The sequence below is a fragment of the Passer domesticus genome, chromosome 31 (assembly GCF_036417665.1).
Source record: "Passer domesticus isolate bPasDom1 chromosome 31, bPasDom1.hap1, whole genome shotgun sequence".
NCBI classification, from domain to species: domain Eukaryota; kingdom Metazoa; phylum Chordata; class Aves; order Passeriformes; family Passeridae; genus Passer; species Passer domesticus.
The window spans coordinates 1794280-1816694 of NC_087504.1; the positions used below are offsets into that span (position 1 = coordinate 1794280).

Below are 22415 nucleotides of genomic sequence, written 5' to 3' on the forward strand. Positions count from 1 at the left end.
CCCCGTGTCCGTGTCCCCTGTCCCCCCCACTGTCCCCCACTGTCCCCCCCGTGTCCGTGTGTCCCCTGGCCCCCCCGTGTCCGTGTGTCCCTGTCCCCCCACTGTCCCCCATTGTCCCCCCCGTGTCCGTGTCCCCTGTCCCCCCCACTGTCCCCCATTGTCCCCCCATGTCCGTGTATCCCCTGTCCCCCCCACTGACCCCCATTGTCCCCCCGGTGCCGCCCCCGCCCCGTCTGCTCGCTCAGGCCCCGCCCCCGCCCCGCCAGGCCCCGCCCCATTCCCCACAGGCCCCGCCCCGGCCCCGCCCGGCCCCGCCCCTGCGCTCTCGCCTCTCGCGCCGCCCCGTGCCGCTCTCGCGAGATCGGCCCCGCCCCGGCCCTGCGCGGCCATTCCGGGACCCCCCGGCACCGGCCCCCCCACACCGACCCCGTCACCGACCCCGTTACCGACCCCGTTACCGACCCCGTTACCGACCCCGGCACCGGCCCCCAGCGCCGCCCCCGCCATGGCCGACCCCAAATACGCCGACCTGCCCGGCATCGTGAGTGAGGGGCCGGGCCGGGGAGGAGCCGGGGCTCTGAGGGGGTGTGGGGGGCTACGGGGGCGTGAGGGGAGCGGGGCCTGGGGCTGCTGAGGGGTGTGAGGGGGTCAGGATGGCCTGGGGGTGCTGAGGGGTGTGAGGGGGTCAGGATGGCCTGGGGGTGCTGAGGGGTGTGAGGGGGTCGGGGTGGCCTGGGGGTGCTGAGGGGGTCAGGGGCCGGGGGGTGTTGAGGGGGCTGAGCGGATCGGGAGGGCCGGGGGATCGGGGAGGGTCGGGGGGGGTCTGAGAGGTGCTGAGGGCTCTGAGGGGTCAGGGGCCGGGGGGATCAGGGGGGATCTGAAGGGGCCTGGGGGTGCTGAGGGGTCGGGAGGGCCGGGGGCATCAGGGGGTCTGAGGTGTGCTGAGGGCTCTGAGGGGATCGGGGCAGCCAAGCGCGATAAGGGCCCTGGGGAGAATGAGGGAACTGCGGGGATCTGGGGGTCTCAGGGGGCCGGGGGGTCCCAGAACAGGAGGGGACCGGTGGACACGCAGGGACTGGCGAGGTGGGAGAAGGGCGGCTCTGAGAGGGTCCGAGGGGCCAGAGCGGGCCAGGGGGATCTGAGGGTGCCGAGGGGTGTCTCAGGGCAGTGAAGGGATCTGGGGGAATCTGCGGGATCCAGGGAATCTGCAGGGATTTAGGGATCTGAGGATGCCAAGGGGTGTCTCAGCATGGTAAGGGGATCCGGGGAATCTGCAGGGATTCAGGGATCTGCAGGCACTGGCAAGGGCTAGGGGGTTACGAGAGTTTTGGGGGAATCTGAGGGGACTGGGGGAATTAGGGGTCCTGAGGAGGTCTGAGGGCACTGGGGGGCTGAGGGGCTGCAGGGATTGTGTGAATTTGGGGGGTCTGAGCTTGGAATGACCGACAGGGTCCGGGGAGCAGGGGGATTTGGGGAATCTGAGGGGTTGTGGGTCTCTGAGATCTGGGGGTGAGCTCAGGGGTCAGTGCGGTGTGGGGGTTGGCAGTGTTTGGGGTGTCTGTAGGAATGGGAGGGGGCTTGGGGTGCCGGGGAGCACCTGTCTGTCTGTGGGTCTGTCTGTGGGGGGAGCACCCCGTGTTTGGGGTGACTGGGAGCTGGGGCAGGTCAGGGGACAGGGGCAGCGAGTCGGGGTGCTGGGGGGACACTGGGGTGTTTGAGTGCTTTGGGAGAACGGGCAGCAGGGGCTGTGGGGACATGGGGGTGTCCAGAGGGGGGTGTGACCCAGAGATGTGCATGGGGATGAGGTGTGGGGCCGGGGGCTGCTGTGGGGGTCCCAGCACAGCCCCTGGTGCCACAGGCCCGCAACGAGCCCGACGTGTACGAGACCAGCGACCTGCCCGAGGATGACCAGGCCGAGTTCGAGGCGGTAAGGCCCGGCCGGGGGGAGCAGCAGCTGCGGGGGACCCCCGGGACCCCCGGGACTGGCACCGTGGCTCCACGGGAACCGGCTCCCACGCACAGCAGCAGCACATCCTGCACAGGGACACATCACCCCGCGGGGGCAGTGTCCCCACAGTGACAGTGTCCCTCATGGTGACAGTGTACCCCACGGTGACAGTGTCCCCTCACGGTGACAGTGTCCCCCTGCAGTGACAGTGTGCCCCGCAGTGACAGTGTCCCCCATGGTGGCAATGTCCCACAGTGACAGTGTGCCCCCATGGTGACAGTGTCCCTCATGGTGACAGTGTACCCCACAGTGACAGTGTCCCTCATGGTGACAGTGTACCCCACAGTGACAGTGTCCCCACAGTGACAGTGTCCCCACAGTGACAGTGTCCCTCATGGTGGCAATGTCCCACAGTGACAGTGTACCCCACAGTGACAGTGTACCCCACAGTGACAGTGTGCCCCGCAGTGACAGTGTCCCCCTGCAGTGACAGTGTACCCCCACAGTCACAGTGTCCCCTCACGGTGACAGTGTCCCTCATGGTGGCAATGTCCCACAGTGACAGTGTGCCCCGCAGTGACAGTGTGCCCCGCAGTGACAGTGTCCCTCATGGTGACAGTGTACCCCACAGTGACAGTGTCCCCACAGTGACAGTGTGCCCCGCAGTGACAGTGTTCCACACAGTCCCAGTGTCCCCTCACAGTGAAAATGTCCCCCCACAGTCCAAGTGTCCCCCCTGCAGTGACAATGTCCCTCCACAGTGACAATGTCCCTCCACAGTGACAGTGTCCCCCACAGCCCCAATGTGCCTCAAGGTGACAGTGTACCCCCACAGTCACAATGTCTCCCACAGTGATAGTGTCCCCTGCAGTGACAGTGTCCCCCTTCAGTGACAGTGTCCCTCACAGTGACAGTGTCCCCCCATGGTGACAGTGTACCCCCATGGTGACAGTGTCCCTCACAGTGACAGTGTCCCCTGCAGTGACAGTGTTCCCCCACAGTGACAGTGTTCTCCACAGTGACAGTGTCCCCCAATGGTGACAGTTTTGCGCACAGTCCCAGTGTCCCCTCACAGTGAAAATGTCCCCCCACAGTCCAAGTGTCCCCCCTGCAGTGACAATGTCCCCCACAGTCCCAATGTCTCCCTACAGTGACAGTGTTCCCTGCAGTGACAATGTTCCTCACAGTGACAGTGTCCCCCACAGTCCCAGTGTCCCCCCGCAGTGACAGTGTCCCCTGCAGTGACAGTGTCCCCCCACAGTCACAATGTCCCCCACAGTGACAATGTACCCCCGTGGTGGCAATGTTCCCTCCAGTGACAGTGTCCCCCCATGGTGACAGTGTCCCCCGCAGTGACAGTGCCCCCCTCAGTGACAATGTTCCCTCACAGAGACAGTGTCCCCCCACAGTGACAGTGTACCCCATGGTGACAGTGTCCCCCTGCAGTGACAGTGCCCCCCTTCAGTGACAGTGTGCCCCACAGTCCCAGTGTCCCCTGTGGTGACAGTGTACCCCCATGGTGACAGTGTCCCCTGCAGTGACAGTGTGCCCCACAGTGACAGTGTCCCCTCACGGTGACAGTGCCCCCCTCAGTGACAGTGTCCCCTCACAGTGACAGTGTTCCCTGCAGTCCCAGTGTCCCCCGTAGTCCCAGTGTCCCCTCACAGTGGCAGTGTCCCCTCACAGTGACAGTGTTCCCTGCAGTCCCAGTGTCCCCTCACAGTGGCAGTGTCCCCTACAGTCCCAGTGTCCCCTGCAGTGTAGCCCCCCATCCCCCTGGCACCCTGCCTGTGCTTTGGGGCAGGAAGGGGACAGCAGCACACAGCCTCCCCCTCATGGGCTGGGTGTCCCTGTCCTTGCTGTCCTTGTCCCCAAGGGGAAGGGGCAGCCCACCCCGAGGGGAACAAGGGGGCCCCCCTAAACCTGCTGTGAGTGGTGGGGGGTCCCAGCCTGGGCTGAGGCCATTCTTAGGAGTGGCTGCACAGGGAATTCAGTGTGGAGTGACAGGGCTCCGTCCTTGTGGGGCTCAGGGGACCCCCAGGGCTGTGGGGTGACCCCAGATGTGCTGGGGAGGACAAGGGGGGTTCAGGGCTCACAGCCCGAGGGGTGACTCGGTGCCCCCCAAACCACTGAGGGGGTGCCAGGCCTTGGGGGTGCAGGGGGTGCAACCACCCACCCTCTGCCGTCAGTGCCAGTGGTGGTTTTGGGGTCTGGCAGATTGGCACAGGTCCCTGGCATGGAGCAGGGCCCACCAGGTACCCCCAAATCCTGAGGGGGGCAAAGAGACCCCCCCGTGAGAGCCAGAGCAGCAAGATGGGCTGAAATGGGTTTGAGCCCAAAGTCATGAGGGGACATGTGGCCCCTGCTGTGGGGGGAGGTGACACACGGGGGGTCCTGAGCCCCCCCTGCCTCAGGGAGCCCTTCACCAGCTCTGGGGTGTTGGGGGGTCCTTCCTCCCCCTCGGGGAGCCCCCCAAACTGACCAGGGCTCCCCCGCTTCCCCCCCGCTCCCGCCTGGCCTGGACTCAGTTTGCACAAGTAAGCGCGGCCCTGCTTTGGGGTGCATGGGGGGCACTGCTGCATGTGCATGGGGGTCCCCCTGCTGCTCTGGGGGTTTTGGGGTGCCCTGCACTGCCCCCCCCCGCTCTGCCTTGCCCTCTGCATCCTCTGCCTGCTGCCCGCACTGCCCACCTGGCCTTGGGACCCCTGGGACCCCCGGGACTCCCCAGGACCCCCAGACTGGGGCTCATTGCCCTGGGGACGCTGCCTGGGCATGGGGGGGGGCGTGCTGAGCCCCCTCACTGCTGCCAGCATTGCATGGGGCAGCTCCTGGCCCTTCCGAGCCCCCCCGGGGGTCCTGGGGTCCCCCTGAGTGTTGGGGTCCTGTGGGGGAGCAGCGGGGAAGAGCTGGAGCTCCTGAGGGGAGTTATGGGGTGGTCCCCCAAACTCTGGCCACGTCCTGCTCCCCCCCAGGGCACAGCCCTGCTGCCCCCATCCCCGGCTGCCCCGGGTCTGTCCCACTGCCCCACATCCTGCAGGGGTCCCCAGCCCCGGGGGTCCCCAGCCTCGGGGGTCCCCATCCCGTGGGGGTCCCCAGCCCTCGGGGGGCGGCGGGCGCAGGCCGGACCTTCTAACGCGGATTTTGTCTCTCTCTCCCCTCTCTAACCTTGCTCTGACTTTCTCACCTCTGGGAAACGCCAGGAGCTGGTAAGCGCCCGTCTCCCGGCCGCTGTCACTGTCCCTCAGCCACTGTCACCCGCTGCCAGCCACCGCAGCCCCCTAACGCTGCCCGCGCTGCTCCCGCCGCTCTCACTGCCCGAGCAAGCCGGGCCCTGAAACCGCCCGGGCCAGAGCCTGGGGGGCTGCACTGGGGCACACGGGGTCCTTTGGGTCCCCCCAGAGCCCTGCTGAGCTGGGGACCCCCTTGATGGCAGCAGGGGGCAAGGGACACACGGCTGTGCCCACCCTGCCTGGCACAGGGCACGGCCGCCGGTCTGGGGGTTTGGGGGCCTGTGCCCCCCACTGCCCCCCTAATCAGCCCAAAAGGCAGCCAGAGGGCAGTGACAGCCCCAGGGGGCCGGGGGTCACCCTGGGGAGGAGGTTGTCCTGCCAAAACACAGCTGGGACAGTGACAGTCCCACGGGGACAGGGGTCACCCTGGAGGGACCGGCGATGGGTCCTGGTCCTGGCCAGGGGCTGCTGGAATGTTCCACAGACTGGGAGAGGCTGAACCTTGGGGGTCCCTGAGCTGGGCCAGGCCAGGGGCCCGAAGTCCTGACACATCTTTGGGGGGGCCCTGCCTGCTGGGCTGGGCCAGGCCAGGGCCCAGTGCCACCAGGGCCCAGTGCCACCACGCTGGGCCTAGCTGGATTCTGACGTCCCCACACTGCACCAGGGGTCCAACATCCCCACTCCAGGCTCTTGAGGGTACCTCCCCCTGGGCCAGGCCAGTCTGGGGCTGTGCTGTCCCTGCCCTGGACCCTTGGGGACGTGCCACATCACTGCCAGCAGAGCCCTCACCTGGGGGCCTGCGCCTGTGTCCTGGGGAGGACCAGGCCAGCCATGCCGTTGCTGGGGGTGGTGGCAGCCCTGGGGCTCCCTTGTCCCCACCCCTGTCTGTGCTGGGGGAGGTGGTGGCAGTCTGGGGACGCCGTGTCCCTGTCCCTGTGCCTGTCCCTGACGTGGCTCCGTGTGCAGGAGGAGCTGAGCAGCACCAGCGTGGAGCACCTGATCATCAACCCCAACGCTGCCTACGAGAAGTTCCGGGACAAGCGCCTGGGCACCGAGGGTGTGGGTGAGCTGGGCAGCTCGGGGGGGCCGGGGGGGCTGGCCCTGAGCCAGGGGCCACCGGGCACGGAGCCCCCCGGGCTGGGCTGGGTCACACCGGCTCTGCCTTTGCAGATTTCTCTGACCGCATCGGCCGCACGCGGACAACGGGTTACGAGGCTGGGGAGTATGAGATGGTGAGTGGGCAAGGGGCACCCTCCTCCCCACGCAGTGCTGGGGGCACCCCTGGGTGCTACAGGTCCCTTGGGACCCCCGGGGTCACCTGCTGCAGCCCCCAGCCTCACAGGAGCCAGCTCCACCAGCACCGTGCTGGTCTGTGCCCAGTCCATCCCAGTCTGCCATGCTGGGAGCCCCTGTCCCGACCACAGACCCCCGAGGGTGCTCAGGGCAGTGCTGGTCACCAAGTCCTGGGTGGAGCTGGGGGTCCCAGGATAATCCTGGCTGGCTCATGTTCAGCTGGGTGTCCCCCGGGCCCCCGAGCCTTTCCCGGGTGCCCCCCATGTCCTGGTGCTGGGCTCTGTTTCCCCCAGCAGGGCCTGCCTGTCCCCTCACTGGCTGGAGTTCTGTCACCCCAATTCCCTGGGCTGTCCCGGTTCCTCTAGTCCCTCAGGACCCTCACAGGGGGCTCAGGGTGGGCTGCAGGCCCTGTCACCCAGGGCCAAAGGGGGGAAGGTGGCTGAGGGTCACCTGGCTCCTTCTTGGCCTGCTGGGAGGGGGTGACAGCTGTGTCCCCTGGGCTGGTCACTGTCCAGCCAGGTCACACCCCCCAGTCCAGCCCAGGGTGTCTCTGGGCACAGCTGGGTTTGGGCAAGGACCAGGGAACCCCCACATGCCACGGGGCGATGCCACCACCCAGAGCCATGCACAGCTTTGGAGCCTGGGTGAGGAGGAGGAAGAGGAGGAGGAGCTCTGTGGGCACTGAAATGGGGAGATCCATGGGGGTGGTGATGAGGAACTTCATGTGGGTGAGGATAAGGAGTTCCGTGGGGGTGAAGATGAGCTCCGTGAGGATGAAGATGAGCTCCAGTGCAGCTCCTCTCCGTGTGGGTTCAGGACTGTCCTGGGCTGCTCCTGCCCTGCCCCACTGACCCTGTCAGGATCCCTTTGGGTGCCACCTGAGGTTCTGTCACCTGGGGCTGCTCTGACCTGTCCCTGCAGGACTCACCTGCTCCTTCTGCTTGGTGCCAGGTGCTGCCAGCACCTGTGAACCCCCTGAGCCCCCGTGAGACCCCTGACCCCTCTGAGCCCCCCGAACTTTGTGAGACCCGTGACCCCTCTGAGGCCCCTGAACTCTGTGAGACCCCTGACCCCCGTGAGACCCCTGAACCACCATGACCCATCCACCATCCCATGAGCTCCCCTGACCTTGTGTGAGCCCCCCAACTCCCTGTGAGCCCCCCAACCCATTTCTCCCACAGCTGGGTGAGGGTCTTGGTGCCAAGGAGACGCCGCAGCAGCGATTCCAGCGGTTGCAGCACGAGGTGCAGGAGCTGCTCCGGGACGTGGAGCAGATCCAGGTGAGCACCCACCTGCCCCGGGTGAGCCCCCACCTGTCCCAGGGTGTGTCCCGGGGGTGACACGGCCCCTGTGTGTCCCCAGAGCTCAGTGAAGGAGGCGGGGGCTGAGGAGGAGCTGACGCCCATGGCCCTGGCCAGGCAGGTGGAGGTGCTGAAGCAGCAGCTGCTCAGCTCCCACCTGGAGAAGGTTCTGGGCCCCGGTGCCGCCGTCGACTTCGCTGATCCCGAGGGTGCCCTGGCCAAGTGAGTGGGGGACACAACCCCGGGGGGACATGGCAGCGTGTCCGTGGGGTGGGACAGGGACCCTCCAGCTTGTCCCCTGCCCGCCTTGTCGCTGTGCCCACCCTGTGCCCTGCTGGCTGTCCCCAGGCGGCTGCTGCAGCAGCTGGAGGTGGCCAAGTGCAGCAAAGCCGCGGCGGGGAAGGGCCCCGCGCGGGCCACCCCCCCTGCCGGCGATGCTGTCACCTTCGAGCTCTACTGGAGGCCGGAGCAGGACCAGTTTGCCCAGTCTGCCAAGGTGAGCGGGGCTGCTGGCCCCGCAGGGGTGTCCTGGGTGGGGGTCCACACCTGGGACCAGCAGCTCACCCCAAGCCCCGCAGGTGTCGGAGCTGGAGAAGCGTCTGGCCCAGCTGGAGGCGGCCATGAGGTGTGAGCCCGACAGCCAGGTGAGTGCCCAGGTGAGGGGGGCTGCCCTGCCCACCTCCTGCCCCTTCCCTACCCGTCCTTCCTCTGCCCCCACTGACACCATTTCCCCCCACAGAACCCACTGCTGGTGGGGCTGAAGGGCTCCAGTCTCATGGTGAGTTGGGCAAGAGGGGTTTGGGGGAACCCCTGGCCCCCCCTGCCCCCAGTGCTTTGGGGGGGCTGCTGTACCCCCCTCACCTGTCCCCCCTCCCCAGGACACGGTGCAGGTGCTGCAGGCCAAGGTGAACGTTCTGGACGTGGCTGTGCTGGACCAGGTGGAGGCTCGGCTGCAGGTGAGGGGAGCTGGGGGGCACTGCTGAAATTGGGGGGCACTGCTGGAACTGGATTTGGGGCTCTCTGCTGGATTTGAGGTTTCTTTGTCCCCCCACACCAGAGCGTCCTGGGGAAGGTGAACGAGATCGCCAAGCACAAGGCCACGGTGCAGGACGCTGACACCCAGAGCAAGGTAGGGGCTGTGGGGCCCAGAGGCTGGGGGGGATCCAGAAAAGCCCCCCCAGGCCGTGCTGCCCCCCAGGCCGTGCTGACCCCCCACCTGCCTCCCCCAGATCCACCAGCTGTACGAGACCCTGCAGAGCTGGGACGCTGTGGCCAGCGCCCTGCCCGACGTGGTGCAGCGCCTGGTGACCCTGAGGGACCTGCACGAGCAGGGTGAGGGCCAGGGGGGCTGGGGGACACCTGGGGGGGGTCCCTGCCCTCCCCAGCACTCAGCTGTGTCCCCTGCAGCCACCCAGTTCGGGCAGGTGCTGGTGCACCTGGACACGACGCAGCAGGAGATCGCGGGGGCTCTCAAGGACAACGCCGTGCTGTTGGCTGAGGTGGGTCCCCCTGGCCCCCCGCTGCCCCCCGTCACCTCATCCTCCCCTGCCCCATCACCCATCCCTCCCTGCCCCCCATAACCCACCCCCTGCCCCCCAGGTGCAGAAGACCATGAAGGACAACCTGGCCATCGTCGAGGACAACTTCGCCGACATCGACGCCCGCATCAAGCGGCTGCAGAAGTGAAAGAGCCCAGGAGACCCCCGGGGCTCCCCTGAGGACATCCCCGTGCCCCCCCAGGACCCCCTGGGCCCTGTGACCCCCCGCAGGCCCCAGCTGCTGCTTGTAAATACCCTGCTCTGTCCCTGTCCCCACGGGGGTCCTGCCTGTCCCCCGCTCCCTCCCAGCTGTGGGTGTCTGTCCCCCCGTACCCCAATAAACAGCTCGGCTCCCGGGGTGCGTGTCGGCCTCTCTGCTGGGGGCGGGAGCGGGACCCCCGAACTGGGACTGGGGGGGGCACGAGGGGAACCTGTGGGGCCCCCACAAGGACGAGGGGCTGGGGGCAGCTGGACCCCACAGATTGGGGGGGGGTCCCGGGTGTGTCCCCACCCCTCACACGGGTCCTGCAGCCCCCCACCCACAGCCAGAGCACCCCCATGGCACCAGCTGTGCCCCCGAGGTGCCACCAGCTCCCCCAGTCCCGCCATCCCTCCCAGCTCCGGTGTCCCCAGGACCCCCCAGTTCCCCCCTCGCCCCGGTGCCCCCCAGTGCAGTGAAGCTGGGGGGTGAGGGGGGGCTGAGACCCCCGCCCGCCCCTGCTCCCGTTAACCGAGACCCGCTGGCACCGAGGCCCCGCCCACTCTCCGTAATCCCCGCCCACTCTCCGTAATCCCCGCCCACTCTCCGTAATCCCCGCCAAGCCCCGCCCCTCGCCATTACCCGCTGGTGGGCGTGGCCCATTTCCCGCCATTGCATCATCCCCGCGTGACCCCCCGCGCGCCCCTCCCGCGCGCCGGGCCGTGCCGCTCCTCCCGCCCCCGCCGCTCTCCCATTGGTTGTCGCTCTCCTGCCAGTCACGCATCCCGCGCGCCCATTGGCCGCGGCCGGCGCGAGCCTTGCGTCAGGCTGCCGTTAAAGCGGCGCGGCGCGGGCGGCGGCGCAGTGCGGGACGATGCGGCCGAGGATGAGCGGGGGACAGCGAGCGGAGCGGGGCCGGGGCGAGCCGCGACCACCCGGGAAGGTGCGGGGGGCAGCCCGGGACCGGCGCCGGGGGGCACGGGGGGCACGGGTGCCGCGGGGAGCCGGAGCTGCCCCGGCGGGCCCCGCCTCGGGGGGCAGCGGTTCTAAGGGCACCCCTCCCCATTCCCAGGCATCGAGGAGAAAGCGTGTCCTCGCCGACCACCACACCTGAGGGCAGGTAAGGGGCCGCCCCCTCCGGGCGCCGGGGCCGGCCCGGGCACCGGCGGTCCCGCCCGGCTCTCCCCTCACTCCGCTCCCCCCGCAGCCGCGCCGCGCCCGCGGTGCCGATGGCGGCCGAGGGGCTGTGGGGGCCGGGCGGCCCCCCCGGCTGGGAGCTGGACGGCTGGTACGAGGACCTGCAGGAGGTGCTGGCGGCGGAGCCCCCCGGGGCCGGCCCCGCCTGGGGGCCCGAGCAGGTGAGCGCGGGGCCGTGGTGCCCGCGGGGCGGCGGGCCGGGCCCCGCTCCGTCACCGGCTCCGCTCCCCCCGCAGGCGGAGCCGGGCGCGGGCGGCTGCGGGCTGGACCTGGCTCTGGCCGAGGAGCTGCTGCAGCTGCTGGGCCCGGAGGCAGCGGCCCCCGCGGGACCCCCGGCCGCGGCCCCCGGCGGGAGCGGCGCGGGCCCCGCCGCGGAGGCGCGGGAGGAGGAGGAGGAGGCGCGGGGGGCGCGGAGGAAGCGGCGCGGCGGCGGCGCCGGGGAGCGGCGGCTGCGGGACGGGGAGCGGCGGGTGCAGGAGCTGACGGCGCACAACGAGCGGCTCCGCGCCGAGATCCAGCGGCTCAGCGGCGAGGTGCAGCGCACCCGCGCCGCGCTCATCGACCGCATCGTCAACCTGCGGCAGGCGTAGGTCCTGCCGGGACGGACTGTGCTGCCCCGCGGAGCGCGGGACAGCCCCACGGACAGACGGACAGACAAGTGGATGCAGCTGCTCCACGCCCTTGTACAGATCTTTTCGTTTATTACACACATCCGACCACAACCGGCCCAGTTTGGTTACTGGAGCTCCTCGGGCGTCCCAGGTGGTGCTGGGGTCACTTCTTCCGCTTGCCCTTGGGGACCTCGGGGCTGCGGCCTTCGGCCAGCGCCAGCTGCTGCTTCAGCTCCAGCAGTTTGGCCACCTGGGCGTCCACCTGGGCCTTCTCCACCTGGGCAGCCTTCAGCTGCCTCACCAGGTTGCCCTGGAGGGGTGGGAGGAAGGATTTGAGGGTGTGCTGAGGATTTGGGGGGGTTAAAGGCATGACAGTGTGTGCCCCATGCCCTGTGCCCCCTCACCTGCTTGGCCACCTGCTCTGTCAGCTCCTGGATCAGTTTGGGGTCACCTGGAGCTGCAGAGGTGTTGGGGGGTGCAGGGGGGGCTGAGGCCGGGGGGGCCTCTTTGGCCTGGAAGAGGAAGAGATGGGCCAAGCCCCCCTCATTCCTCTTCCAGGCAGGTGCAGCTCACCTGGGGCAGCACCAGGAGTTACCTGGGGCTCTGCAGCAGCACCTTTGGGCTGGGAATGGGGAGGGGAGGGACAGAGAGGGCGGGGCTGCAGGTGCCCCAAGTTGGGGGGCACCTGAGCCCCCACTCACCTGCCCTCCCCCGAAGCGCTGGCGCAGGGCTTCCACCTGCTCAGGCTCCAGCTTCTGGAACAGGGGGCTCACCTGGCGCCGGCAGGGACAGAGGGGGCACAGCTGGGGTCAGCACCTGCGGGTGCCACCCCCGGGGCCTGCCCCGCCCTCCCCAGCCGTGCCGTACCGTGCCGACGCGGTGCCCGGCGGGCAGGGTGCAGGTGAGGCCAGGCCCGAGGCCGCAGCGCTCGGGGGGGATGCGCAGCTGGCCCTGGATGGCGGCGCTGACCCCGGGCACGAAGGGCTGGAGCAGCGCGGCCAGCGCCGCCGCCACGTTCACCGCCACGCCGGTCACCGTCCCCGCGCGCTGCCTGCGGGGGGACACGCTCGGTGACACCTCTGTGACCCCCTGGGGCGGGGACACGCTCGGTGACACCTCTGTGACCCCCTGGGTGGGGACATGCTGGGTGACACCTCTGTGACCCTCCCTGACCACTGACCCTCCCATGTCCCTCACTGCCTGGGGTGGGGACACACTCAGTGACACTTCTGTGACCCTCCCTGCTCAGTGACCCCCGTGTCCTGTGCTGCCTGGGGTGGTGACGTGATTGGTGACACCTCTGTGACCCTCCCTGACCACTGACCCTCCCATGTCCTGCATTGCCTGGCTGGGGACATGCTCAGTGACACCTCTGTGACCTTCCCTGCTCGGTGACCCCAAGGCCACGTGCCTGTGCTGCCTGGGGGACAACGCCTCAGTGCCCCTTGTGTCCCCTGTGTCCCACCCTTGCCCCCCTCCCTGGTCACTGCCTGTGGGAGGGGCCATCAGGGACATCCCCGTGCCCTGCCACTCTCAGTGCCTGTCATCAGGGACCTTCCAGTGTCCCCCCTCCATCCCTGCCCGGTGCCCCCATCGGTGCCAGCCCCACCCTGACAAGAGCCAGGAGTGGGGACCCCTCCAAGTCACCCTGTACCCCCTCAGATCGTGGCTGTGCCCCCTCCCTGTGCCCAGGTGCCCCACCTGTGCCCACCTGTCCCTGTCGTCGCCCTTGATGCGCTTCCAGGGCTCGTTCACCTGGATGTACTGGTTGCCGTGGCGGGAGATGCTGAGCACGCACCTGAGCGCGTCGCGGATGCTGGGGGGGCATGGGGGACACACGGGGGGGTCACAGGGGGGCTGAGCACCTGCAGGGCAGGCTCTGCACCCCCCCACCCGGTGTCTGGGACCCCCAGCACCCACCGGACTTTCTCCATCAGCTGGTGGTACTGGCGCATCTCCAGCGTGACCCGGGCCACGAGCCGCTGGTCCTCAGCCGTGAGCGCCATGGGGGGCACGGTGCCCCCAAAGAACTTGCACACGAACATGCCAGCCCTGGGGACAGGTGGGGACAGCTGTGAGCACAGCCTGGGGACAGGTATGAGCACAGCCCGGGGACAGGCTGGGGACAGCTTGGGGACAGCTGCGAGCAAAGCCTGGGGACGGGATGGGGACAGCTGTGAGCACAGCCTGGGGACAGCTTGGGGACAGTTGTGAGCACAGCCCAGGGACAGGTGTGAGCCCAACCTAGGGACAGGCTGGGGACAGGTGTGAGCCCAACCTAGGGACAGGCTGGGGACAGGTGTGAGCACAACCTAGGGACAGTTTGGGGACAGGTGTGAGCAAAGCCTTGGGGACAGGGACTACAGGTGTGAGTACAACCTGGGGACAGGCTGGGGACAGTTTGGGGACAGCTGTGAGCACAACCTGGGGACAGGCTGAGCACAGGTGTGAGCACAGCCCACAGGTGGGGTCAGTCTGGGGACAGGCGCGAGCACAGCTGTGGCCCAGCCCTCCCCCCAGAAGCGTCCCTCACCTGTTGATGAAGTTGCCCAGGTTGTTGAGCAGCTCGGAGTTGTTCTTGAGCAGCAGGTCGGCCCAGCAGAAGGCGCTGTCCTGGCCCTCGGGCCGCACGTAGAGCAGGTAGAAGCGCCAGACGTCGGCCGGGATGCCGGTGTCCTTGGCCATGTCCCCGAACACGCCCACGCCCCGGCTCTTGGAGAACTTCCCGTCCTCGTAGTTCAGGTACTCTGGGGACAGGGGAGCCCCACCGTGGGGAGCTGGCCCCTCCCAGGCAGGTAACGGCCCCAGGCATGGCAGGGGGAGCGTGGGGACCCCTCACACCTGGGGACCCCAACACCTGGGGACTCCCCACACCTGTGGATCCCAACACCCAGGGACCCTCCCAGCTGAGGACCCCTCACACTTGGGGCTCCCCAAAGCCTGTAGGTCCCCACACCCAGGGACCCCTCACACCTGGGGACTACTCCCAGCTGGGGCTCCCCACACCTGGAGACACCTCACACCTGGGGATCCCCACACCCAGAGACCCCTCACACCTGGGACTCCCAAAACCTGGGGATCCCCACACCCAGGGACCCCGTACATCTGGGGCTCCCCACACCTGGAACTCCCCAATACCCAGGGAACCCTCCCACCTGGGCTCCCCACACCTGGGGACCCCTCCCACCTGGGGACCCCTCCCACCTGGGGCTCCCCAAAACCTGTAGATCCCCATACCTGGGACTCCCCACACCCAGGGACTGCTCACACCTGGGGCCCCCCAACACCTGGGGACCACTCCCAGCTGGGGCTCCCCAATACCCAGGGACCTCTCCCACCTGGGCTCCCCACACCTGGGGTCCCCTCACACCTGTGCTCCCCACACCTGGCTGTACCTGTGGCGATCAGGTGGTTCACCAGGGTGTAGTTGTCGTCGGCGCCCAGCAGCGAGCAGGGGAACACGACGCTGTGGAAGGGGACGTTGTCCTTGGCCATGAAGTTGTAGAGCTCCACCTGGCAGGTAAGGGGGACAGGTGAGACATCAGCCGAGCGTCCTGCTCCGCCCCCGCCTGCACAGCCCCTCCCTCCTCGCACCTGCTGGGGGTTCTTCCACCAGCGCTCCCACTGCTCGGTGTAGTTGGCCGTGATGGACAGGTACCCGATGGGAGCGTCGAACCACACGTAGAACACCTGGGCGAGGGCACACCTGAGCAGGTGAGGCCAGCAGGGAGCGCCCAGCAGGGGCACCCGGGGCCGCGGGGGGCACCCACCTTGTCACGGAAGCCGTCGAGGGGCACCGGGGTGCCCCAGGAGAGGTCGCGGGTGATGCAGCGCGGCCGCAGCCCGTCGCGCAGCCAGGAGCGCGTGATGTGCCGCGCGTTGGCCGTCCACTCGCCCTGCGCCCAGCTGCGCTCCAGCCACGCCTCCAGCCGCCCCTCCAGCTGTGGGACACACAGCTGGGACACGGGGCCACCGCGGGGCCGTGCCCCCCGCCCTGCTCCCCAGGGCTCACCTTGGGCAGGTCCAGGAACAGGTGCTGGGTGGGCGTCACCACCGGGGTCCCACGGCACAGCTTGCACTGGGGGTTCTGGGGGGAAACGGGGGGGGCCCAGGGTGGGGGGATCCCCGGAGGTGGAGTGGGGGTCCCCACAGGTGGGGCAAGGGGTGGATGTGGAGTTAGGGAGGTGCACAGAGGTGAGGGGAGTGGGGGGTCCCCACAGGTGGGGCAAGGGGCAAAAGTTGGAGGGGAATGCCCAGGGTGAGTTAGGGAGGTTCCCAGAGGTGAGGGGAAGTGGGGGGTTCCCAGAGGAGTGGGGGGTCCCCAAAGGTGGAGCTGGGGGGTCCCTACAGGTGAGGTAAGAGGTGAAAGTGGGAGGGGAAGGCTCAGGGTGATTTGGGGAGGTCCTCTAAAGGTGAGGGGAAGTGGGGGGCCCCAAAGAAGGATTGGGAGGTCCCCAAAGGTGGAGCTGGGGGGTACCCACAGGTGGGGCAAGGGATGTCACCAAAAGTGGGATGGGAAGGCCCAGGGTGAGTTGGGCAGGTCCCCAGAGGTGCGGGGTCCCCAGAGAAGGAGTGGGGGGGCCCTGCAGGTGGGGCAAGGAGTGCAGGTGGAGTTAGGGAGGTCCCCAGCCATGAGGGGAAGGGGCCCCCCCAGGTGCAGGGGTCCCGGGCTGCGGGCCCACCTGGAGCTCCACGGCGTTGATGAGCTTGCCGCACTTGTCGCACTGGTCGCCGCGCGCCTCGGCGTAGCCGCAGAAGGGACAGGTGCCCTCCACGAAGCGGTCGGCCAGGTAGCGGCCGCAGCTCTCGCAGCGCAGCTGCTCCAGCGTGTCCTGCAGCAGGAAGCCGCGCGCCAGCAGCCGCTGGAAGATGTCCTGGGCGATCCTGGGCACGGAGGGCAGCCCACGCTAGCACAGGTACCCCAGCGCACGTGGGGCTCACCTGGGCACCAGGGCATCACCTGGTGTAGGGCCTCACCTGGTCTAGAGGGGCTCACCTGGTCTGTGGCCACACCTGGTCTGGGGCCTTTCCTGGCCCTTAGGGGTTCACCTGGTCTAGGGGCTCACCTAGTCTGGGGCCTCAACTGGCCCACAGGAGCTCACAAGGCCCTTATTGGCTCATCTGGCCCCCAGGGCCTTACCTGGCCTGCAGGGCCTCACCTGGTCTGGGGGCTCACCTGGTCTAGGGGCTCAACTGGTTCCCCAGGGGCTCACCTGGCCCAGAAGGGCTCACTAAGTCTGGGGCCTCACTTGCCCCTTAGGAGCTCACCTGGTCTGCTGGGGCTCCCCTCACTCATAGCATCTCACCTGGTCTGGGGCCTCACCTGGTCTGGAGCCTTGCCTGGCCCTTAAGGGTTCACCTGGTCTAGGGGCTCACCTAGTCTGGGGACTCACTTGGTCTGCTGGGGCTCACCTCACCCATAGCACCTCACCTGGTCTGGGGCCTCACCTGGCCCTTATTGGCTCACCTGGCCCCCGGCTCACCTGGTCTGCTGGGGCGTGGTGGTGCGGCCGAAGTGGTCGAAGGAGATGTGGAACCAGCTGTAGATGTCGGCGTGCAGGGCGTGGTAGCGGTCGCAGAGCTCCTGGGGGCTCAGCCCCTCCTGCAGCGCGCGCGTCTCCGTGGCCGTGCCGTACTCGTCTGTGCCGCACACGAACAGCGTGTTCCAGCGCCGCAGGCGGCAGTACCTGCGCACAGCTGGGCTCAGGGCTGGGCACAGCTGGGCACAGGGCCGGGCACAGCTGGGCTGAGCAGCTGGCACAGCTGGGCTCAGTGCTGGGCACAGCTGGGCTTGGCAATGGGCACAGCTGGGCTCAGTGCTGGGCACAGCTGGGCTTGGCACGGGGCACAGCTGGGCTCAGTGCTGGGCACAGCTGGGCTTGGCACTGGGCACACCTGTGGGGCATCTGGCATACCTGGGGCTCACCCCCTGGCACACCTGGGCTCAGCACTGGGCACACCTGGGGCTCAGCACCTGGCACACCCTCTGGGGCACCTGGCACACCTGGGGCTGTGCAGCTGGCAAACCTCGACTCAGCAGTGGGGACACCTCTGGGGCACCTGGCACACCTCTAGGGCTCAGCATCTGGCACACCTGGGGCTCAGCACAGGGCACACCTGTGTGTGGGCACCTGGCACACCCTCTGGGGTGCCTGGCACAACTCTGGGGCACCTGGCACATCTGGGTCTCAGCAGCTGGCACACCTGGGGCTGAGCACCTGGCACACCTGTGTGTGGGCAGCTGTCACAGCTATGGGGACACCTGGCACACCTGAGCATGGACACCTGTCACACCTGCAGGAACACACCTGTAACACGTGGGCATGGGCACTCGTAACACCTGCAGGGCACACCTGCCACACCTGTGCAGGCAGCACAGCCCCCCCGAAATGCACACCTGTCACACCTGCCACACCTGTCCCAGCTGTCCCACGCCCAGCCCCTGCAGCCTCACCTGGCGAAGGTGTCGGCGCTGAGCACGCAGCCGATGATGTTGCCCAGGTGAGGGACGTTGTTGACGTAGGGCAGCGCGCTGGTGATCAGCACGTTCCTCTCGCCCTCCACAGGTAACCTGCCGGGAGGGGGGGTCAGAGCAGTGTGCCCCTGCACCCTGCTGCCACCTGGGCGCACACACACACAGGTGAGTCCCACCTGGGCACACACACACAGCTGAGCACCACCTGGCACACTCACACAGGTGTGTGCCACCTGGGCACACACACACACTCACACTTACACAGGTGAGCACCTCCTGGCACACTCACACACACAGGTGGGCACCGCCTGGCACACTCACACACTCACAAAGGTGGGCACCGCCTGGCACACTCACACACTCTCACACAGATGGGCACTGCCTGGCACACTCACACACACACTCACACAGGTGAGCACCGCCTGGCACACTCACACACTCACACAGATGGGCACTGCCTGGCACACTCACACAGGTGAGCACCGCCTGGCACACTCACACACACACACACACACACACAGGTGAGCACTGACTGGCACACTCACACTCACACACACACTCACACACACAGATGGGCACTGCCTGGCACATTCACACACACACTCACACACACTCACACACAGATGGGCACCGCCTGGCACACTCACACAGGAGGGCACTGCCTGGCACACTCACACACACACTCACACACACACACACAGATGGGCACCGCCTGGCACACTCACACAGGTGAGCACTGCCTGGCACACTCACACACACACTCACACACAGGTGGGCACCGCCTGGCACACTCACACACACACTCACACACTCTCACACAGGTGGGCACCGCCTGGCACACTCACACAGGAGGGCACTGCCTGGCACACTCACACACACACTCACACAGGAGGGCACTGCCTGGCACACTCACACACACACTCACACACTCACACAGGTGGGCACCGCCTGGCACACTCACACGGGCGTGGGCTGCTGCCGGGGCGGGGGCAGCGCGGCGGGGCCCCGTGCCCAGATCTCCGCGGCGGCGGCGATGTCGTCGTCGGTCAGCGTCCGCTCGGGGCTCTCCTCGTCCTGCGGGCAGCGGGTGAGGGGGGCCGCTCGCCGCCGCCCCCCGCCCTCCCCCCGGGGCGGGGGCGCACCTGGGGCTGCTGGCGGGGCCCGGGCAGGGCCGGGGGGTGCTGGCCCAGGTGGCTCCGCAGCTCCGGCAGCGCCTCCGGCAGCAGCGCGGCCGCGGCTCGGCACGGCTCCCACGCCGCCATGGCCCCGAGCCAGCGGCGCAGCACCTGCAGCTCACCTGGGCACGGCAGGGTGGGGGGTCAGGGGGCGGCCCGGCCCCGCAGGGACCCCCCGAGCCACCCCCTGCCCGCTCTTACTGGGCAGACTGGAGTCGTCCTGGAGCACTGGGAACAGGCTGCCCCACACCACCACGTCAGCCAGCGAGGCGGCGTCCTGGGGACACGGCGGGGACTGGGAGGGACTGGGGGGACTGGGGACACTGGGAGGGACTGGGGGCACTGGGGGGACTGGGGGCACTGGGGACACTGGGAGGGACTGGGGGCACTAGGTGGGACTGGGGACACTGGGAGGGACTGGGAGGGACTGGGGGCACTAGGTGGGACTGGGAGCACTGCGTGGGACTGGGGACACTGGGAGGGACTGGGGGCACTGGGGGGAGTGGGTGGGACTGGGAGGGACTAGGAGTGTGAACTGGGGGCACTGGGAGTGCCATGCAGGACGAATAGAAACAAACTGGGACAAACTGGGGGCACTGGGAGTGTGAACTGGGGCACTGAAAGGGACTGGGAGTGGGAACTGGGGGCACTGGGAGTGTGAACTGGGGGCACTGGAAGTGTGAATTGGGGGCACTGGGAGGGCACTGGGTGGCGCTGCCAGGTGAAGGCAGCACTGGGAGCTGCAGGTGGCACTGGGAGCACTGGGGCCATTTTCCACCCCGGGGTCAGCAGGGTCCCACCCCCCCGCCTTGGGCACACCTGGGGACAGGGCAGGGGACAGGGCAGGGGACAGTGTTGGGGACACACCCGGGGACAGGGCTGGGGACACACCCGGGGACAGTGTTGGGGACACACCCGGGGACACAGCTGTCCCGCAGGTGGCAGCGAGCCCCCTCCCCAGGCCCCCACTCACCCCCGCCAGGTGGGAGGTGCCGCTCCGGGCCAGCTGCTGCTCCAGGTGAGCCAGGAGGGGCTGCAGGACCCCCAGGACCTCGGGCCCCGCCCGGCCCTGCACCAGCCGCAGGTACAGGGCAGCGGCCACCGCCGGCTGGGGACACGGGACAGCGGGGGACGTTGGGGGACACAGCGGGGACAGGGGGGTCACAGCGGGGTGGCATTGGGGGGGGGACAGCAGGGACAGCGGGGGGACAGTGGGGTGACATTGGGGGGGACAGCGGGGACACGGCGGGGACAGTGGGGTGACATTGGGGGGGCAGTGGGGACAGCAGGGTGACATTGGGGGGACACAGCGGGGTCACAGCAGGGGACAGAGAGGACATAACGGGATCACATCGGGGGGACACAGTGGGGACATAACGGGGTCACAGCAAGGGACACAGCGGGGACATAAATGGGGTCAGAGCGGGGGGACACAGCGGGGACAGCAGGGTGACATTGGGGGGACACAGCGGGGTCACAGTGGGGACATAATGGGGTCACATCAGGGGGACAACGGGGTCACATTGAGGGGACACAGGGGGGACAGTGGGGTGACATTGGGGGGACACAGCAGGGGACAGCAGAGACACAGCGGGGTCACATAAGGGGGCATAACAGGGGGGACAGCAGGGGACACAGCCTGGGGCACAGCGGGGTCATACTGGGGGACAGTAGGGTCATATTGAGGGGACACAGTGGGGGACAGCGGGGTCACATCGGGGTCGCACTGGGGAGACAACGGGGCCACACTGGGGGGACAGCAGAGGACACAGCGGGGTCACACTGGGGGGACACAGCAAGGTCACAGTGGGGGGGACACGGAGCACAGAGCCAAAGGGACACAGCGGGGTCACATTGTCCCAGGGGACAGGGAGCAGAGCCCCGGGGTCACACGGGGGTCACACGGGGGTCACACCAGGGTCACAGCAGGGTCACAGCGGGGTCACTCACCTGCAGCTCCGTGGCCTCCCATTCCAGCCACTGCGTGGTGAGGTCGGTGGGCTCCTCCCCGCGGCACAGGTAGAAATACCTGGGGGGAAGGGGCTCGGGGGATTGGGGCACGCAGGGGGGTCGGGGCGGGTTCTGGGGGGCTGTGGGGCAGGGCTCGGGGGATAAGGGGGGATTGGAGCAGGTCCAGGGGAGTTTTGGGCAGGTCTGGGGGGGCTTTGGGGCAGGACTCAGGGGGTCCCAGGAGGTTCTGGAGGTTTGATGGAGGTTTGAGGGCCTTTGGGGCAGGGCTCGGGGCAGGCTCTGGGGGCTGTGGGGCAGGGCTCGGGGCAGGACTCGGGGCAGGCTCTGGGGGCTGTGGGGCAGGGCTCGGGGCAGGCTCTGGGGGCTGTGGGGCAGGGCTCGGGGCAGGGCTCGGGGCAGGCTCTGGGGGCTGTGGGGCAGGGCTCGGGGCAGGCTCTGGGGGCTGTGGGGCAGGGCTGGGGGCAGGCTCTGGGGGCTGTGGGGCAGGACTCGGGGCAGGCTCTGGGGGCTGTGGGGCAGGCTCTGGGGGCTGTGGGGCAGGGCTGGGGGCAGGCTCTGGGGGCTGTGGGGCAGGGCTCGGGGCAGGCTCTGGGAGCTGTGGGGCAGGACTCGGGGCAGGCTCTGGGGGCTGTGGGGCAGGGCTCGGGGCAGGCTCTGGGAGCTGTGGGGCAGGACTCGGGGCAGGCTCTGGGGGCTGTGGGGCAGGGCTCGGAGCAGGCTCTGGTGGGCTGTGGGGCAGGGCTTGGGGCAGGTTCTGGGGGGCTGTGGGGCAGGGCTCGGAGCAGGCTCTGGGGGCTGTGGGGCAGGGCTTGGGGCAGGTTCTGGGGGGCTGTGGGGCAGGGCTCGGGGCAGGTTCTGGGGGCTGTGGGGCAGGGCTCGGGGCAGGTTCTGGGGGCGGTTTGGGGCAGGCTCTGGGGGCTGTGGGGCAGGCTCTGGGGGCTGTGGGGCAGGGCTCGGGGCAGGCTCTGGGGGCTGTGGGGCAGGCTCTGGGGGCGCTGCGGGGTCTCCCCCCGGCCGCACTCACTGGCAGATGGCGTTGGGAGAGAACAGGACGGTGCCGCTGTCCAGCTCCAGCCGCAGCTCCGGCCCGGGGCCCTGAGGCCGCTCTGTGGGGCGGGACAGGCCCAGGCTCAGGCCCGGGCCCGCGCGGGGCCGGGGCGGGCCGGGGTCGCTCCCGGGCGCGGCCGTGCGGGCCGGGGGGGCCGTGGCGGAGCCGCTCTCACCTGCGGGCCCGGCCAGCAGCGGGCGGACGGCCGCGGGGGCGGCGGCGGCGGCCGCGAGCACCTTGAGGGCGGCGGGAGCGCCCGGCGGGACCCGTAGCCGCATGGCGGAGGGGGCGGGGCCGCGCGGCACGGCGGGAGGGGCGCGCGGGGGGCGGGGCCAGGGATCGCTCCGCCCCCGGAGCGCCCGGCTGGACACGCCCACAGAGTCGAGAGGGGGTGGGGGGGAGGTTGTCATGGCAACGGGGACGCGGCTG

General features: G+C 68.9%; 3 protein-coding genes across 4 annotated transcripts; 2 read left to right on the plus strand and 1 right to left on the minus strand.

The window, feature by feature from the left end:
* Nucleotides 1-394: 394 nt before the first annotated feature.
* DCTN2 (dynactin subunit 2) lies at nt 395-9667 on the plus strand. The gene is made up of 14 exons (XM_064401051.1): nt 395-541; nt 1859-1927; nt 6145-6241; nt 6349-6410; nt 7653-7751; nt 7834-7994; nt 8121-8268; nt 8351-8416; nt 8512-8550; nt 8651-8728; nt 8830-8901; nt 9002-9104; nt 9180-9271; nt 9372-9667. The coding sequence occupies exons 1-14, from the start codon at nt 506-508 to the stop codon at nt 9456-9458; spliced, it is 1209 nt and encodes a 402-aa protein (XP_064257121.1). The 5' UTR covers nt 395-505; the 3' UTR covers nt 9459-9667.
* A 675-nt stretch (nt 9668-10342) lies between these two features.
* On the plus strand, nt 10343-11428 carry DDIT3 (DNA damage inducible transcript 3). The gene is made up of 4 exons (XM_064401057.1): nt 10343-10452; nt 10582-10629; nt 10717-10867; nt 10943-11428. The coding sequence occupies exons 3-4, from the start codon at nt 10739-10741 to the stop codon at nt 11294-11296; spliced, it is 483 nt and encodes a 160-aa protein (XP_064257127.1). The 5' UTR covers nt 10343-10452; nt 10582-10629; nt 10717-10738; the 3' UTR covers nt 11297-11428.
* MARS1 (methionyl-tRNA synthetase 1) lies at nt 11370-22293 on the minus strand. Of its 2 annotated transcripts, XM_064401019.1 has the most exons (21): nt 22162-22293; nt 21963-22044; nt 20918-20996; nt 19941-20075; nt 19169-19244; nt 18935-19089; nt 18754-18866; nt 17772-17888; nt 16801-17004; nt 16000-16201; nt 15330-15404; nt 15088-15258; nt 14912-15007; nt 14713-14830; nt 13851-14064; nt 13238-13369; nt 13029-13133; nt 12185-12368; nt 12019-12090; nt 11722-11829; nt 11370-11627 (listed from the first exon to the last, which is right to left on the minus strand). In XM_064401019.1, exons 1-21 carry the CDS (start codon nt 22262-22264, stop codon nt 11481-11483), a joined length of 2688 nt encoding a protein of 895 aa, XP_064257089.1. In that variant the 5' UTR covers nt 22265-22293; the 3' UTR covers nt 11370-11480. The 2 variants fall into 2 exon arrangements, with proteins under 2 accessions (XP_064257089.1, XP_064257090.1); XM_064401020.1 differs by lacking the exon at nt 19941-20075.
* Nucleotides 22294-22415: the final 122 nt, after the last annotated feature.